The sequence below is a fragment of the Cygnus olor genome, chromosome 9, assembly GCF_009769625.2.
Source record: "Cygnus olor isolate bCygOlo1 chromosome 9, bCygOlo1.pri.v2, whole genome shotgun sequence".
NCBI lineage: Eukaryota > Metazoa > Chordata > Aves > Anseriformes > Anatidae > Cygnus > Cygnus olor.
Window position 1 is genome coordinate 20,141,516 of NC_049177.1, and position 16,272 is coordinate 20,157,787.

The following is a 16,272-nucleotide window of genomic DNA, read 5'->3' on the forward strand; positions in this document are numbered from 1 at the left end:
AAATAAATAATAATGAGGATAAAAAATGCTGTTAGCTCCAATTCAAACATAAGAAGTTAAAAGGAAGTAGAGAAAAAGCCTACCCTACTCTTCAAGATGAGCAATACAAAGTATCTCATGCACCCCTGGGGGATAAAGTGGTGGTATCCGATCTATGCCTGCTGCATCAGAACCGTGTTTGTATCACCCAGTGCGTCACATCACATGGATCCAAGAGCCAGTTTTGGGCATTACAGTGGCACAGCACTGGTAGTTGTCTATCCAAACTACCAAGGGACACAAATGCACTATAACCATATCAGCAATGTGATATGCCAATATGCTCTACTCAAAACAACTCCATTTAGGCTTAGTTCCCTATGGATGTTCAGTCTACCTCCTGAACTACTACATTACTAAATCCTCTCTGAATAGTGTGACATCTCATAGAAAGCTCAGTGAAAGGTAGGCCTCAAGAAAGATAGTTACACTACTGGTAATTTTGCTTGTTATTTTTTTCTACAGATTAATGCCTGCTTGATGAACATTGTATCAGTATTTCCATGCACTTCCAGAGAATTATTTCTGGTTGTAAGCTTCCACCACTTTCTTAATAAATAAATAAATACAAGGTAGAATTAGCCCTCACTCATACAAATTCTTGTGTTCAGTCACGCATCTGTGTTGTATAACTTGTCAGAGAAACATCAGAATAATAAATGAAGTCATTCTTCCTTTCAGAAAACTTTTTTTCTTTAAGATTTCAAAGAGAAGATGCAAAAATTCATTTATTATAATGATAAAATACATACTTCAAGATTAATTCATTACATCTATTAATCTTTGTTTTAAGTTTGTGCACTAGTTTACAGAGCCATGTCATTTGACTGGGGGGAGGTTGAGGAAGATTGTCATTCTGCTACAGTGGTGCTAATGCTGTTCATCATCGTTCGCATAATTGCAATCAATAACGTAGAAACAGTTACATTATTTATATTCTTTCTTGAGTACCTTACTGAGAGTCAGTGAAGGGAATGATTACTGAATTAGATTTGCTGCACAAGATCAGACTGTGCTCCATCTAGACAAATGTTATTTATTTGGAATCTGAACTTGATGGATCAGATGCACATATGACAGGGAAAAGCTGCTTAACATGCTTTTATCCACCTTATTCTAGGCACATACCTGAAGAGCACAGGTTGTAGGATTCTAGTAGTTCTACATTTGTAACACATCCAATAGCAGAGATACAAACACTGAAAGTATGCATTCATACACATTCTTTTAATTTAGGTGCTTTCTTGAAGCACCTAATATTAGATAGAATGAACTTAAGCATTTGTATCTGTCTTTTGAAGACTGAATCATTTGACGGTCAATACCATGTTGTAAATCTTTTAGAAACCATGGCTGATACTTTTAGAAATGATGCACTAGGCAAGAATTTTCCCTTAAATTTTGAATTTTACCCATTTACAAACATGTTCAGTGCTCTCATTCCCTACACGGTATATCTTCTGCTTGCCTTTTTTCCCAAAGAAAGGAATACTCTGGATTCCAGTGCACCATGAATCAAAGAGAAGCACATGGGTGAAATTCACAGCAGCTCCTGAAGGTTATCAGTAGCTCTGATGGTTATTCTTGTTTTACTACCATGTATATTAATCACACTAATCTTTTATTCATTATATTAAGTGTATTTCTTCCTCTGATGTTTTATGAATGGGGAAGGATAACCAATACAAAAATAATGATTATCTATATAATAACATCACCAATAAAAAGAGTAGAAAGAATATGAAAGTGACTTCAAAGTGACGATCAGCTCTCTCTACTGAAGAGAAAAATATTTTATTCACACATACAAGTTTTGAAAATAAGACTATTCCTCTAAGCACCCACGTATGCTTATCTGTGCAGTCTTTTTAACAATTTTGGTCAAGTATTTAGCGAAAACTTTAATTGGAGTGGCACCTTGGATGTAATCAAATTACTATTCAATTTCCAAATCACACATACGAAATCAACCGTACTTTTATTGTGTATTAGAAACAGCTTAGGAAAATACATATTTATATGAGCATTACAAAAGTATATAAAATGGCGGCAGAAATTGGAGGCACATGAAAACCGTAATTCCTGGAGAGAGACGAAATAGAAACTTCCCATGTTCCTCTTTGGTGACATGACATCTCTGATCAGCATCCACCAACAGCCAGCTATGAAAGCTCTCCCACTCTCAAGCAGGATTACAGAAACGAGATGCTATCATACTGCAACTGATGCAGAACACCAGCCACTATATGACTGATACAAACAGCTTCAAACCGTTCCCAGACATAAGCCACATAACAATGGAAGAAAAACAATTAACTTCTGGAAATTTCTAAAATACCTGTGTATTAATTACTTAGATACAATGTATTATAACAGAAAGAGGAAAACTTACCAGGACTAGCTATGTTACTAGTAATCTGGAGAAAAGACTGTTTTGATATTTGACTGAATTTGGTTTTAATACTTTGCCCTTTTCCCTTCCTTAGAAAGGAAAAGAAAGTCATCAGATATAAAGTGCTTTTCTGATACCAAGAGATTTTTTTCCCTAACCTACGAGTTTTCCAGACTACTATACTGCCTGAGCAGAAAGGAAGGCAGACATATATCAATTGACTTTGACACTGACTTTAATAGAGACTGATCAATAAAAACACTGCCAACATCTAGATAAAATTTGGTTCCTTGAAGAAGTAGCCAAGCTCTTACAGTGAATATTCAGAAGAATTTAAAGCATCATGTAAAGTTTCTCCCTCACTGCTAATGAGAAAGTGACTCTTTTATTATTCATTCAGTTCACAGGCCTGTGTTTTCATCTTTCATATTCTGAAACCTACTGGAACCCTTGAACAGCATATTTGATTAATTTCATCATTTTTTGTTCACAGAGAAGGTTTCTTTTTTTTTTTCTTTTTTTTTTTCTTCTCCCCACAATTTAAGTGGAAGGAAATATTAGCTTGTAAGTGTTTGCATTACACAGGTGAGTGGTGTGACTGAAACCCCAAGCAAGCTAGAGCTCTGATGCAGATCAGCCCTGTTATCTTCCTGAATACAAACACCTGAAAAGACTAACTTCATTTTTCTTCAAAACTAGGAACAGAATGAGAACAGAATGCAGGACATGTAATTTCTCTACATAGGGTGTTGTTATTTTTAGTTTTTTCCTCAGCCCATCAATCTTCCAGTGACTTTCCACTACGTGAGAAATTCAGCACAGCCCCTGCTTGGATCCCAAGAAAAGAATTTCTTTTTCCCCATCTCTCTTGTGGTCAGGCTATGAATATGCTCTCTGGTTTTCTCATCCCTTCTGTAGTGAAAGGTTTGGAGGTCTTTTTGATTTTTATTACTGTTTTCCTTTCATACTGGCCCAGTTACTCACTCCTTCATGTGAGGAGTGAGACCACATCTATTGGAAAAACTCTCCCAGATATATTCTTTCTCTGGAAGCCACTGAGCAATTAACCCTCCTTCCAAAGGCTTCCAAGGCACCAGTACCATGTTAGATTTAGACAAAGATTCCATATTATCATCTGAACTCACTTCTGGGGAAGTCAGGCCAGAACCTCACTGCATGGAGGTGCTGCTGCTCACGGCAAGCAAGGAGTTGGCAGCATGAACAGCGGCGAGGCAGACTTCTAACAGCTCCTTTATTTTGCCTTCCATGCAGCAGCAAGCTCATAATCAGCACTCACTTTGTGCAATGTCCACAATTTTCTACACATTATGGAGCTGAAAGGTCTCATGATGATATCAATTTATGGAAAGACTTTCTCAAGGTCAAACCACTGTGAGACACCCTATAATTTATTTAGGTAGCCCAACTTCCAACATTCAATTACAAATTTTCTCTTCACTGTTTGTTGTCATTTTAAATTGTTCCACAGCTATTCAAACTGGATTAAGATTTTTTGCTTTTCTGATATTAAGCTATATTTTTATAACACAATCTATACAACCTGTAGAAAAGACAGTGCCAATAATCCTTGAATTCCCAGTATAATGCTTTAGGATTCACTACAATCTCTTCAGAAGAGAAATGAAGAGGAATATATAATATATATTAGAAGCTCACTTCCAAAAATCCCCTTTGTCTCATCTTCCTTTTGGAAATATCAGTTAACCTGATCTTTTCAACACTCATTTAACGAAACATTCTGTGAAATTAGAAAGACATTGGTGTTCTACTTCTCAAATAATGGGTCACTTCTGATTAAACTTCGATTGAACATCCAACTTTCAATCTTAAAACAAATTGCCTCCTTTTCTTTTTAATTTGAACCCAATTTCCTGCTGTCCTCAGCTCTCCTGACAGTAATTAATTGATTTATGAATTGATTAAATGGAAAATGCAGAAAGAAAAATCTAAAAACCCCAAACCTAGCTCGCTCTTGTTTATTTATGATGGACACTAAAATTCACTCCTGATTTATTAGACTCATTTTCCTAACTTATCTTGTTCTTCCTCAACTAATAAACTGAACAGAATGGTTCACCTTCTAAAGGTACTAAACTTGCCATCCCTTGTGTACCCTCTATACCGTGCTTTCAATTTATGTACCAAATTTAATCCAATCCATTTTTAGTCATGAATAAAAGCCCACAGCACCTCTGGTGAATTAATGTATAACAGTAAATACCATAACATATCTTAGAGATCTATTTTGCTGCCATTGAAAGAATTTTTTTAAAAAAAGAAACAAACAAAGAGACAAAAAAAAAAAACACAACAAAACAACAAATGTTACCACACACTGATTGTCTTAGAGGTGGAAATAGTTCTGTTGTAAATACAAGCAGTTTTGTTTACTAGACTAGGACAATGCTGCATCTACAATAACAGGATTCCTGTTTTTTTGACTGTTACTCTGGAAAAAAAATACATGATTAGTATCCCTCTCCCCTTAACCAGGTGAATAATCCACAAATCCCTCCAGAATTACTACCTTTTTAAAGTTTCTTTGTGGTTGGTTTTTGTTTGCTTGTTTTTGAAAGTAACATGCAGTGGAGGTTTCTTGACTCAGCAATGACAGTCTGGAAAACTGGTCTTTGCACCAACCTTCTTTTTTTTTCTGTTTGACTTCCCCCTTGTCAATATTTGTCAATATTGTCAACACTTGTGCCAGCTTCACCCTTCACCACTTCACAGCTTTTGTACCTCCAATTTTGTACAGCACAAAAGCAAGAGACACTTAGGAAAGAATAATAGAGGGAAAGCAGTGAGAACAAAAATCCTTTGGCAGTTCGTACAGTTAGGCCAAGCAGTATAATCATGATAGCCTAACACTGCCATGAGTCCAAAGCATATACAAAAAAGAGGGGTGAAAGCCAAGAGAAAGCCATTTATTTTCTTCACGTAGATCAAAGAATAATGTCTAGTAGAGGTATAAAGCGTCTGCTGCATCAGGACTGAGAATATAATCTCATGCCTGTCCACATCTATATGTTGGATCTGGTCCACGAGCTATTAATCTGTTTCACTCTTTCTGCTTTTTTGTAATACAACAGCATGAAGGGTAGAGTTGCAGCAGCCTGAGGGGAACACACAGACATGCAGTGTCTGGACAATAAAGCAGAAAGAAAGCAGTGCTTACCTTCAAGATCAACCTGGGAAACAAGTTTAGTTGAGATTTTGAATTCACCTGCAGAGCACACACTATAAAGTTATACCAGTGTCTAAAACTATTACCCAGACATCCAGAGTGGCCTACAGTTGCATGAGGAGTTATCTGCATCTGTATTCACGACCATTGCCAAGAATTTGTCACAGCATGAAGGAGAAAACCACGTCAGAAGAAAAGATAAAGAGAAAGCAGTGAGCAGAACAAAAATACCTTTGAAATCTGCACTGCAGGCTTTCACTAATTCCTTCTTCCATTTTACCCTAAGTCAAGCATTTGGCATATGGTATCTTGGCAGCAAATATACAACTGTATTATTTGTGAAACAGGTGTTTCACCTCAGATAGGCTAAAAGACCATTTCTTTTTTTTTTTTTCCTGGCAGGGTAGAAGAGAGGTTTCATTGGAATAAGGGTCAAAAAGAGTAATGGAAAAAGGCATCTCAGATTAAAATATGGTTTATCATCAGCTATCTGGAAAACTTTTTTTGTTTGTTTTTGAGAAGGTGCAGTAGACTGAAGTAGATTTTTAAATACATGTATTGAAACACTGGATTATGTAGCATAGAACATACTGAAGCCAAGGTGTGGTTCTCATATATGTGTGTTAAACTGAATTGATTAAATCGCATCAGATATTAAGGTATGGCATATAGGATTTCACACTAATAAAAGCCCTTAAATCTGCAAATACATCACAGAAGAGAGTGCATGTCTCTCCATCTTACTAGGAGACTGAATTTTCCCTTTCTAGCAAATGCTCCTGAAATCTAATTAAATATTCCCTCACAAAATCCACAAAGGATTATGATTTAAAAGCTACTTTTCCCTGGTTGTTACGTAAATGAAACTAAAGACATAAAATGAGTATGCTTTTCAATTACTTTTAAAAAGCAAAGCTTTGCAGTTGCCACAACCTAATGCGTGTCAAAAATCTGAAAGTGAGAATTTCCCTGCCCTGTGAAAATAGCCATGGCAGAAGGAGTTTCTGACGAGGCTTTCCTTAAATAATTTTACTATTTCAGTTGACTAAAGAGGTTTTAGTAAAGAAAGAAAACCCAATCTATTTTCTTTTTTTCATTCTGGTAAAGATGTGCACTGACTTTGTGATGTCATCAGATGCTGGACAAAATAAGCAAGGCCTGTCAAATGAGACTATACAGAAAACAGAAGAAAGAATTGCAATCACTGGTGCACGATTTATTTTATTATTCAAATCAACTGTAGCCAGATAAAGCTTGAGCCAACAGTCATCAGACAGGAAAAGAATATATGCATTTTTCTCTCATCTCCTTTAACTTAATGTTTTCTTCCTTGCATTTGTAAGTGAATTGAACAATCACTGTAAATTCACAGACCACAGCATGAAGAAAGCAGCTTTTAAGATACTGTGATACTTGCATAGCATTATTCCTCCCTCGAGTATTCCCTGGCTGCTTTGCAAACTGAAGGCACAATCAGCAGTGTCAGTAGGAGGAAGCAGCCCAAGCCAGAAATCGAGAACCTCGGGGAAGATCTTCCCAAAGCTTCAGAAGGTTAGAAATAGGAAGCTCAGTTCAGATTCACTGCATGCAAGAGAGAACACCTCTTTTTAGATGTGTGGTGTGAAGGCTGAAAGAATGTTTGTAACATTTTACAATCAATTGTGAGCACTCAGATTACACAGAAAACAAGCAGTGCCAGTGAGATGCCAGCAGGTCATGCTAACGATGTACTGCTATAAGCCACGAATCCTAGTGACGGTGTTTCCTAACCACCAATGTTGTAAAGCACAATGTTTCTATTTCCTATTCAATGCATCTTATTTCCGGTTATGTTTAGTGTTTTAAAAAGCTATTTAGGTTATTATGCTGAATGAAGAAATCTAATTTTATCCATTGGACAGACACTGGGTAGATGGAAGGCTCACCATTTTGCAGTAAGAAACAGCACTGACTTTTGCTAAGAACAATAAATACATCTGTAAATGGGGGAGTGATTCATTCTTTGCATTTAGTCATCTCTCTAAATTTGTTTCAAAGGAGTTCCTTCTTCAAGGCTGGCCAACTGTAAAAATTGGGAAAAAGACAACTAATTTTTTTGTATAGTTACTTTATATATTTTTTTCTGATATCTCTTCCAATTGTTTTATGCTGTCACTTCCTGCTAATGTTTTTGCAATTGTTTTGTAAGCAAGAAAAGTTATTGTAATGCTGCGTGCATTCTATTTGTGCAATGGGATTTTAAGCAATGACATGAGATGTATTTGATGTGCATTTAAACTTCCCCATTAAGAACGTAATTATATTTAATTTTAAAAGTCACAACTAAATGAATGTATTTATCTTTTGAGTATCAAAGCTGAGTAGTACTCCTAATATGGAAGAGAAGATTCCTACAGGATTTACTTTGTATTATAAAGCACAAAAAAATCATGGGCAAATAATTTTTTTTTGCATATTTCAGGAATGCTAGAAAGATTATTTAACAAGTATTAGTTTTGTATTTTGAGTTACTTTAAAGGCCTACTTATCTTGCACTTTTCAAAAAAAATCAACTACAAATATGCAGTATTCTCAGATCTCATACAATATTTTACGTTGTCTTCACAGTTTCATTTCAGTTAATGAAAGAGCAACTGATTGCCATTTATCTTGAAGTCTAAAGCAAGTCTTTCAGGTAGTGATTAGAGGACCCAAAGTTTCGAAAGTGAAACTGTTTTTAATATTTTTGTATCATTGTATTATGGGCAGTGCAAAAAACTCTAAGATCCTTTCAGCTGAACATAATGAGATGCAGTCCTAAGGATCACAGGTACTCTAGCAATGCATTATCTTCACTGTATTTCATCAAATAAAGGCCACCTTTCCTGCTATGGAAGTCCCATCTGGGAAGGTGTTAGTTACATGAGAACTAGTAAGTCTACTTTACTGCACAATACCAGTAGGGGAATTCCTCCCCTTCACAGATTGCTTTGGATCACAAAGGGAGTGCAGGACACTGTTTAAAAGGCAGAATTTGCTTCGTCTCCATCCTAAGCCAGTTATATGCAAGCAGATGCTAATTTGAAAGGTATCCTTCTCTACTGCACAGTGATGCTCTTCCTCTGTAAACTTAATGCAAAATATAACCATAACGTTAATGAAGCTATACAACCTTCAAATCAGAGCCTGCTTGCATCTGTCGATAAAAATACAAACTGACTTTAATAACCTCATCCCCCACCATAAATCAACAATGATGTCTTCTAAGAGAATATTTATTTAAACCCTTATTAATGGTTCTTTAATGGCCATGGCAAGACATACCGAACTTTGCAAACTCTATTTGAGAGGATGTGTCAGTGACTCAATTCACAGTTGTTTGATAGTCCAGTGATCTTGACCCTCTTTTTTTAATTATTAAAAGACAAAACTAGAGTGCCACATTACTAATATAACTCTGATACTTATTCCAGGTACTCTGACAGAAGACTTTTAGCTTGTCTGTTGAATTTAGCCACTCAGAACAACAATGCTAAAATGTTATCTTGAACGGAACACACCATTTACTTCTCCAGGGAGGACAGATAACTCAGTGCCTTCTGTCCTTAGATAATAGATGTTCTCAGTAGCTAGACACTTGAGTAAACTATTAAATAGAAGCAATAATTGGTGTCTAAGTAAATTTCTCCTATGTTTTCCCATATCCCATTGACCTTGTTAACATCCAGACTACCTTTCTTCCACTGACTTTCAACAGCCCTCAGTCAATTTCAAGTGAAGGAAGAGCCAGACAGAATCTGCAAGGACAAGTTTACAGCAATAAATCTGTATTCATGCTGTGCAAATGCTAAGGAAGCTGTACACTTTGTTTCTGCACAGCCTGTTTATGTAAAGATTTTTCCCCTCCTGGATGCGCTGTGGAATGTCTGGGATATCAAAGCACTAAGATTTGTGAGACCAAATAGACTCTGTTGGAGCACAGCAATGTATCTGACTGATGAGGACATCATCGGTTTCACTAACATTACTGGAATAACAAAGATGCTCTTCCATGACATTAAGTAGCTTAATATTCACATTGTTCAATAAAACAATTCATGCAATCAATTGAACGTCAAATGTATTTTGTCTTGTAAAACACTGAGTCATTAACCTTAACAATTTCAGCTTGCTCTCACTACCAAATTCAACTACATTAGCGTACAAGTGAACAGATGGACTAATGTATTAATGTATGACTGCTGAGTACTAAACTGAATAACCCCTGAATTTACTGAGAAATTAAAAAGCACTGCTATAAGCAAAAGACAGACAGAAAGGAGAAAAACGCGTTGGCTAGAAGAAATACAGAATAAATAGCTAAGAGCATGCTTATTATAAAAACATAGCCCATGAGTGAGAAAGGCAAGACGCAGAAGGAGCCATGCCTTGGACCTACCTTCACGAGTAGTCCTAGGACAATCTCCTGGGGACAGTTTGGACTACATTTTGTTAAACACTGACAGTTCATTGCTTGTCCATGAACAAAACCAAAACCTCTCTTCCCTTTGAAACTTCTAACTCCAACTGCTAAACCTTGTTGGCCATAAAGTTCTACTACAAAGTTCATAAAACTTCCCAGCAGTAAACATGGCAGCACCAGACTCCACTGACAGTTTAGAAAAAGGAAATCTTGGGTTCCCACGCAACTTGCCATTCTGAGGCTGATATACATTTGTGCCTTTGCAAAGAAATTCTGCTATTCTCTAGTATTCTGAGCACACCTGTACTTTGTTTCTTTCCTGCGATACATGAGTCTCCCATAACTCCCCATTGACAGCTACCAGCTGTGTATTTCCTTGGAAGACTTAACATATACCAGGGAGAAAGGAGAGGAGGAAGTAGGGGAGAAGGGAGGGGAGCTATGCACAGCCATAGTTTATCTGGAAAGGCTCCCATATATGCAAACTCCCTAGTAGTCTAGATATAGAAGGGGAAACCTGGCTTCCATTCAGAGTAGGAATCTCTCTGGTGGACACCTCTCTGAAATATCAAGGTAAAACAATTGGCGTTAATCCTTTCCTAAGGACATTCAAGCATATGCTACGGACCCAGAAGTTCTGCTTTGAGCTGCAACAAATACACCAGGCCTTTGTATATGGTCTGCCCTGATCCTTCAAAGAAAATCATGCCATGATTTATGCAAATGAATTTATTGATAAATATAGTTGGATCTGGTAAATTAATTGGTACTGGTTGACGCAGTCCAGGACATTAATGATAATAGAGGGAAGACAGCATAAATTTATCAGAAGAGCCTGGTCAGTTGTAGATCATCAAAATAGTCAGTCTGAAATCTTGAGATAAGGAAATTCTTTCCTGCCTGGAAAGGGACTTGAAGACATACCAGAAGTAAAGGAGAAAATGATCGGGTTATGGAGTAACAGTGAGATTATTGATGGGATACGGAATGCTGACATAACTGCGTTAAGAACATAGAGATCAGAAACATTAGATCATAAAAATTGATTGATTTTAAGCACTGCTACTGTTTGACCACTGAACCACTATAACAATACAGAAATGGTTCTCAATAAAGGATATCATGGATCAGACAAAATATAGTTACATAGCTACAAGGGTGTATGTGTGCTCAGTTAGATTTCTTGCTTTATCCAGAGTTTACTAGACAAAACCGTATATTTATACATGTATATGTAGCAAAGATAAATAAAAAATCTATATATATTGCTTTACAAGAACTTTTCTAGAGGGAAGGTAGGAGAACATTGGTCAGAAATAGTGACACTTACCGGCATTTGTTTACAATACATCCAGCTGCTTAACATTAGAATACATGTTGCATTTTAAGGTAAATTGCAGCTCAGATGGTGTAGCTGGAAGACAGACCTTGTGTCCATCACTGGGGTTTGTCTGTCCTTCTCACAAGGCTGCAGAATTGTTTACTGGTTATTTTCAGCTTTGTTGACATACACAGTCTGTTCCGTATTTGATACACAGAGAACTGCTCCTTCAAAGAAACAGTAGCTTTTGATAAATTCCAGCAGCCAGAGAAATAGTGGTAGCTCACTGATAGGCAGAAATGAGCTTTATTTTCCTCATTTTGTGAATTCTAAGAAACAGAGTGCTGGAGGTTATAATGGTAATGGACATGGGTATTCACCTGGAAATAGAGCCAGTGGGCATCAACTACTCCACTGAATTACCTATGCTGGGATGATTGATAATGCAGTTGCAAATTTTAAAATAAAAACAACTCTGAATGCTTTCTACAAGTTCTGTTTAAATTAAACTGAACTCACTGAGGACAATTACTTAGGCACTTTCACTGAACTAAAATTAAGTAATACAAATAACATGTCAAGGTCATAACTGGAACTGACTCCATACATCAGTGAATCAATTAAGACAGAAAACAGAATCACCCAGTTATCAGGTGATACTTGAGATATGGTCCTAGTGAAGCCTATCCAGATGATTGGACAAAGTCCTGGACCTTTACACACTGCCAGAAACCAGAACTTCCCCATGCCACCCTGATTTCCATGAATTTTTATGCTCAGTTCAGCTGAGGACCACGTAACACAGTATTAAAACTGAGTCCTCGATCACTGACACCCCAGAACTTGCAGACATTCCGTTTTGTTCCCATACAGACAAAAATAGGTACAAACATCAGTTTCCTGTTCACTCTTTTAAGATACACACCAGATGCACAGAAGAGCACTCCATACTGCTTAAGCCCTCCCTCTACACTAACACATGAAAGAGATAAAAGTAGCATGCGACATGGGAGTTATTTCTCAGTAAACTAGACTAAGTTCTCTCCATCAAGGACAGCTCCTCTGTTTCTTTTGTGATAACAAAGAAAACTTGCAGAGCTTTTGATTTCTTTTGAAAGAAGTGCCTGATATGTCAACCTAAGCATGTAACTACTGAAACCAAGAAACCACAGTAAGCTACACTGAAGAGTGATGAAAAGAAAAGAGGGCAGGAGCCAGGGTGGTGGGAGGAAGTGGAAATAGATGGTGAAAATGAGCAAGAAGCAAACATTCATTGACGTGTTAAGATTTAGTGGCCTTTGTTTTACACCAGTGTGGGCAAAACTCGCTTTTAAAGGCTCTAATGAAAGTTGAAAGTTACCTTCAAAAAGTTATGCATATTTCAACAGAAATAAAAATCATTATGCATTCTCTCTAAAGAGGATACAATCTCAAACTGTCAAAATTCTAAACTCTTCTACATATATTACATACAAATGCCTTCTATAAAGAAACTTCTTTTCATTTTTCTTCTAAATTAGCTTAGTGGTCCATGGTATTACACTCTCCTGGTCTAGCCTGTGAATAATGTGACAGGTAATTTTTATCGTTCATGCCTGTACTTAAGTTTGACTGAAGATACGGAAAACAACTTTTATGGTCTAGGTGTAAAAGTAAATGTTCTGTAAGCCCTGCATACCTGAACTGGGAGAGCTATCATAAAATATTTCATGCTAAATATGTGCCCATCAATAAATAACAAAAACAAAAAAACAACACAGAGGTTTGGGGATTTTTACGTTTTTGTTTTCTGACTGTTTTTGTTTGTTTGTTTTGCTTTATTTGTGCACTAACTCGTTTTCTCAAAATGATAATGCTACCATTCATGCAACCTGCCACATTATTGCAGAAGGGATTTAAATTCTGTGTTATCAAACAGAAATCATTAAGTAATGGAATGTGCTGAGGAAGATGAATAATATGCAGATAACACAGAAAATCATCCAGCTCTAATTAAAAGAATTGGATGCCTCATGAAAACTGTAGACTATAATGCCACAGAAATGGGAGAGTAGCAGTACATTTACATCATGAAAAAGAGCTCAAAATAGCTCCATCGAAATAGGAAAAAAGTTCCTTTGTCAGCTTACATTTGCAAGTGATCAGAAGGGCTTCAAAATGCTGAACAGCCTGGTGTCGTTTAATTTACAATGTTCAGGAAACAATCAGATCTCTAAAACGTCAGCAAATCCAGATTATATTTTCTCTTGTAGCCAAACATTAGGCAGCCATAGCAAGGTGATTTTTCTCAGGCCCTGTGATTTACTTATGTTCTAGTTCTTCAGCAACTAAGCTATAAACTGCTAGGATACAATCAAAATGAATTAACTTGCAACTGCTGGGTTGTTTTTCCCCTCTTCAGCAAAGAACTCCACTTTTATACTTCCAAATATAGACCTTTTAGAAATTTCTTTCTTCTGTCCCCTTTCATGAAGGAAAAAGGGTAAGTGTGGCTATCAGATTAAAATGTTGAATCCATCACAGCAAACTCTATTTTTAAGGTACTCCACCAAGAATAGGGAAAATGATACAGGGTGATACTCACAGAAAAAGAAGAACAAAGCAGAACAAAGAAATTGGAGAGCGAAATGAGAAGCAGAAGAAGGTTAAAAGAGAAGGTATGGATAAACAGCTGAAATTCTGATGGCCTCTCTAATAGGTAAAATCATAGCTAGGGAGAGCAAAATCCACAAAATTTTCCACATGATACTGTTGATACTGATGTTGTATTAATATAATAAGTGCAGTGCAAAAATGAAATGAAAGATTTATGCCGATCAACTTTCTGGAGAAGGCTAGAGACACAGTGACATGCTACTGCAAAAGCTGTGCTATATCTTCTTCTGCAGGTATATTTTAAAGATATAAAATTAATGTTGATCTGTTTTAAGTAAATCTGCAGAAAGTTCTTTGAAACAGTGAGCTCACTCAGCAGTTACAACAGTATGGAAGGCTATGTATCCTCTCTCCATGTGTCTCCATCCCAAGTATGGGATGGCACAGGAGGATCTGTCTTCTCCTGTCCACATTTGATGATGCTACTAAAGAAGTATGATTAGAAAATACTTCATTTTGCCTCAGAGTTTCAGCGATTCTCTGGAATTTGCCTCTCTTCCTTCACAAATAACACATGTAAGAGAACAGTGGCCTTAAACAACTGATATTATAAGCAGGCAGAAGCAGCCTTTATCAAAATACACCCCAGTGCACATAGCCCTTCTTGGCATATGCAGCCTGAAATCACAATCTCTATAACCAACAGCTGTGTAAACAGCTTATATTTTAAATTATGTATTTTCCATAAGAGTGGATGCCTTTGGTGCAGTTAAAATAGCATTGGGCAAAAAGCCCTCAGATCCCCAAGAAATTTATGTTGCTCTGTCTTAGTAGTACAGCTAATCTATACTGCTGAATAAAGTTATATTTTCTATGTTAACTCACTGTTATGACATTTATATTCCAAAAAATTATTTGAAAAGTTCATGGATGAAATTCCAAAACTGCTTGAAAAGTTGAAATATTTGCACATTTAAACAAAATGTTTACTAGTTGAATACCCCGCTCTTTTAGAGTCCTTCCCATGTTTAGACTTTAAAGCCTTTCATCGAGTTGGAAGCATTGCTCTGTTATGCAAATGTGTGAAAAATAGTAAGGTAAAGAAAAGCTAAACTGGCAAAAGAAGTTAAACTTTTCAAGTAAGAGTGCAGTGGCTTTATCACTTTGATTACGAAAAGCGTTTTACAGATTTCGATTAAATGTGCCTCATAGTACATAGTACTGTAGGCCCTATTTTTCAGAGAAATAGAGTTCTTGTTTAAAATAAATACAATTTTAAAGCAGCTTGTTTTGGTTCTCTAATGTGAAATATTTTACAATTGAGTTTCAGAGGGGCTTTGAGCAACCTGATCTAGTGGGTGGTGTCCCTGCCCATAGCAGTGGGGTTGCAATTAGATGATCCTTAGGAGTCCCTTCCAACCTAAACCATTCTATGATTCTGTTATATGAGACAATGAGCCCATGTGTTGAGGGACAGGTAATAATCAATACAATTGATAACATAAACAGCAAGGAATCCATATTTAATCACTCTATGTAACTATTTTCAGATTGTTAATTTTTATTTGTAACTACCTCTGATTTGTTGATGTCCTCATAAGAAAACTGCATGGCAGGTACTCCAAGATGGTTGATGAAATAATCTGAATCTCCCTGTATCTGCACGGAACTCACATTAGATCCAGGACACTTAGCCTTTTCCACACAGTTGAAGCTCTGACTCTGAAAAACAAACACAAATAAAAATTCCACTTATTTGCAACCAGACTCATAACAACTCAAACTAATATATGGATGCAGCACCCTTTTACTCAAAGTATTTTAAAAATAGTCTGGAACTTACACTGACGCAAGCAGGTTATCAGCTGAGTCATACTTAGTAGTGAGAGTGAGTCTACAAATCTTTCATTCTCTGCTGATATATACTGCAGTGTTTGGTATAGGACATAAACACAGAATGCAGAATATGCTGCAATATGTCTGAGACTTTCAAAGGACAACAAAAAGTCATGTCTAATTGAAATGGTAAGAGGAGGAACAGAAGAAGGCTTTGGGAGGCATGTGAAATTTCCCATACTGGGCAGATTAGAGGTGCCTTTTGAAAGTCTGCTCTGAGAACTTTGATGGCTACTACACTTTATTTTTTTCAGTTAATAGCACATTCTGAAACAGCAGAAAGATGAATCAGATCATGATATTCAAGACATCCAAGTTCTATTAAATGCTAGTAAAGTATTTGCTGCAATTACAGACCAGGGGTTAAGAGAAAAACAATGAAA

The 16,272-nt window shown here is 36.6% G+C and overlaps 1 protein-coding gene across 8 annotated transcripts in view; it reads right to left on the minus strand.

The window, feature by feature from the left end:
• Positions 1 to 16,272, minus strand: part of NAALADL2 (N-acetylated alpha-linked acidic dipeptidase like 2) — a 437,725-nt gene that overhangs the window by 64,592 nt on the left and 356,861 nt on the right. For all 8 annotated transcript variants that reach the window (XM_040567010.1, XM_040567016.1, XM_040567011.1 and 5 more), the window contains one exon: positions 15,569 to 15,715. In XM_040567010.1, coding sequence (XP_040422944.1) covers positions 15,569 to 15,715 — 147 coding nt within the window. The remainder of the gene's footprint in view (positions 1 to 15,568; positions 15,716 to 16,272) is intronic.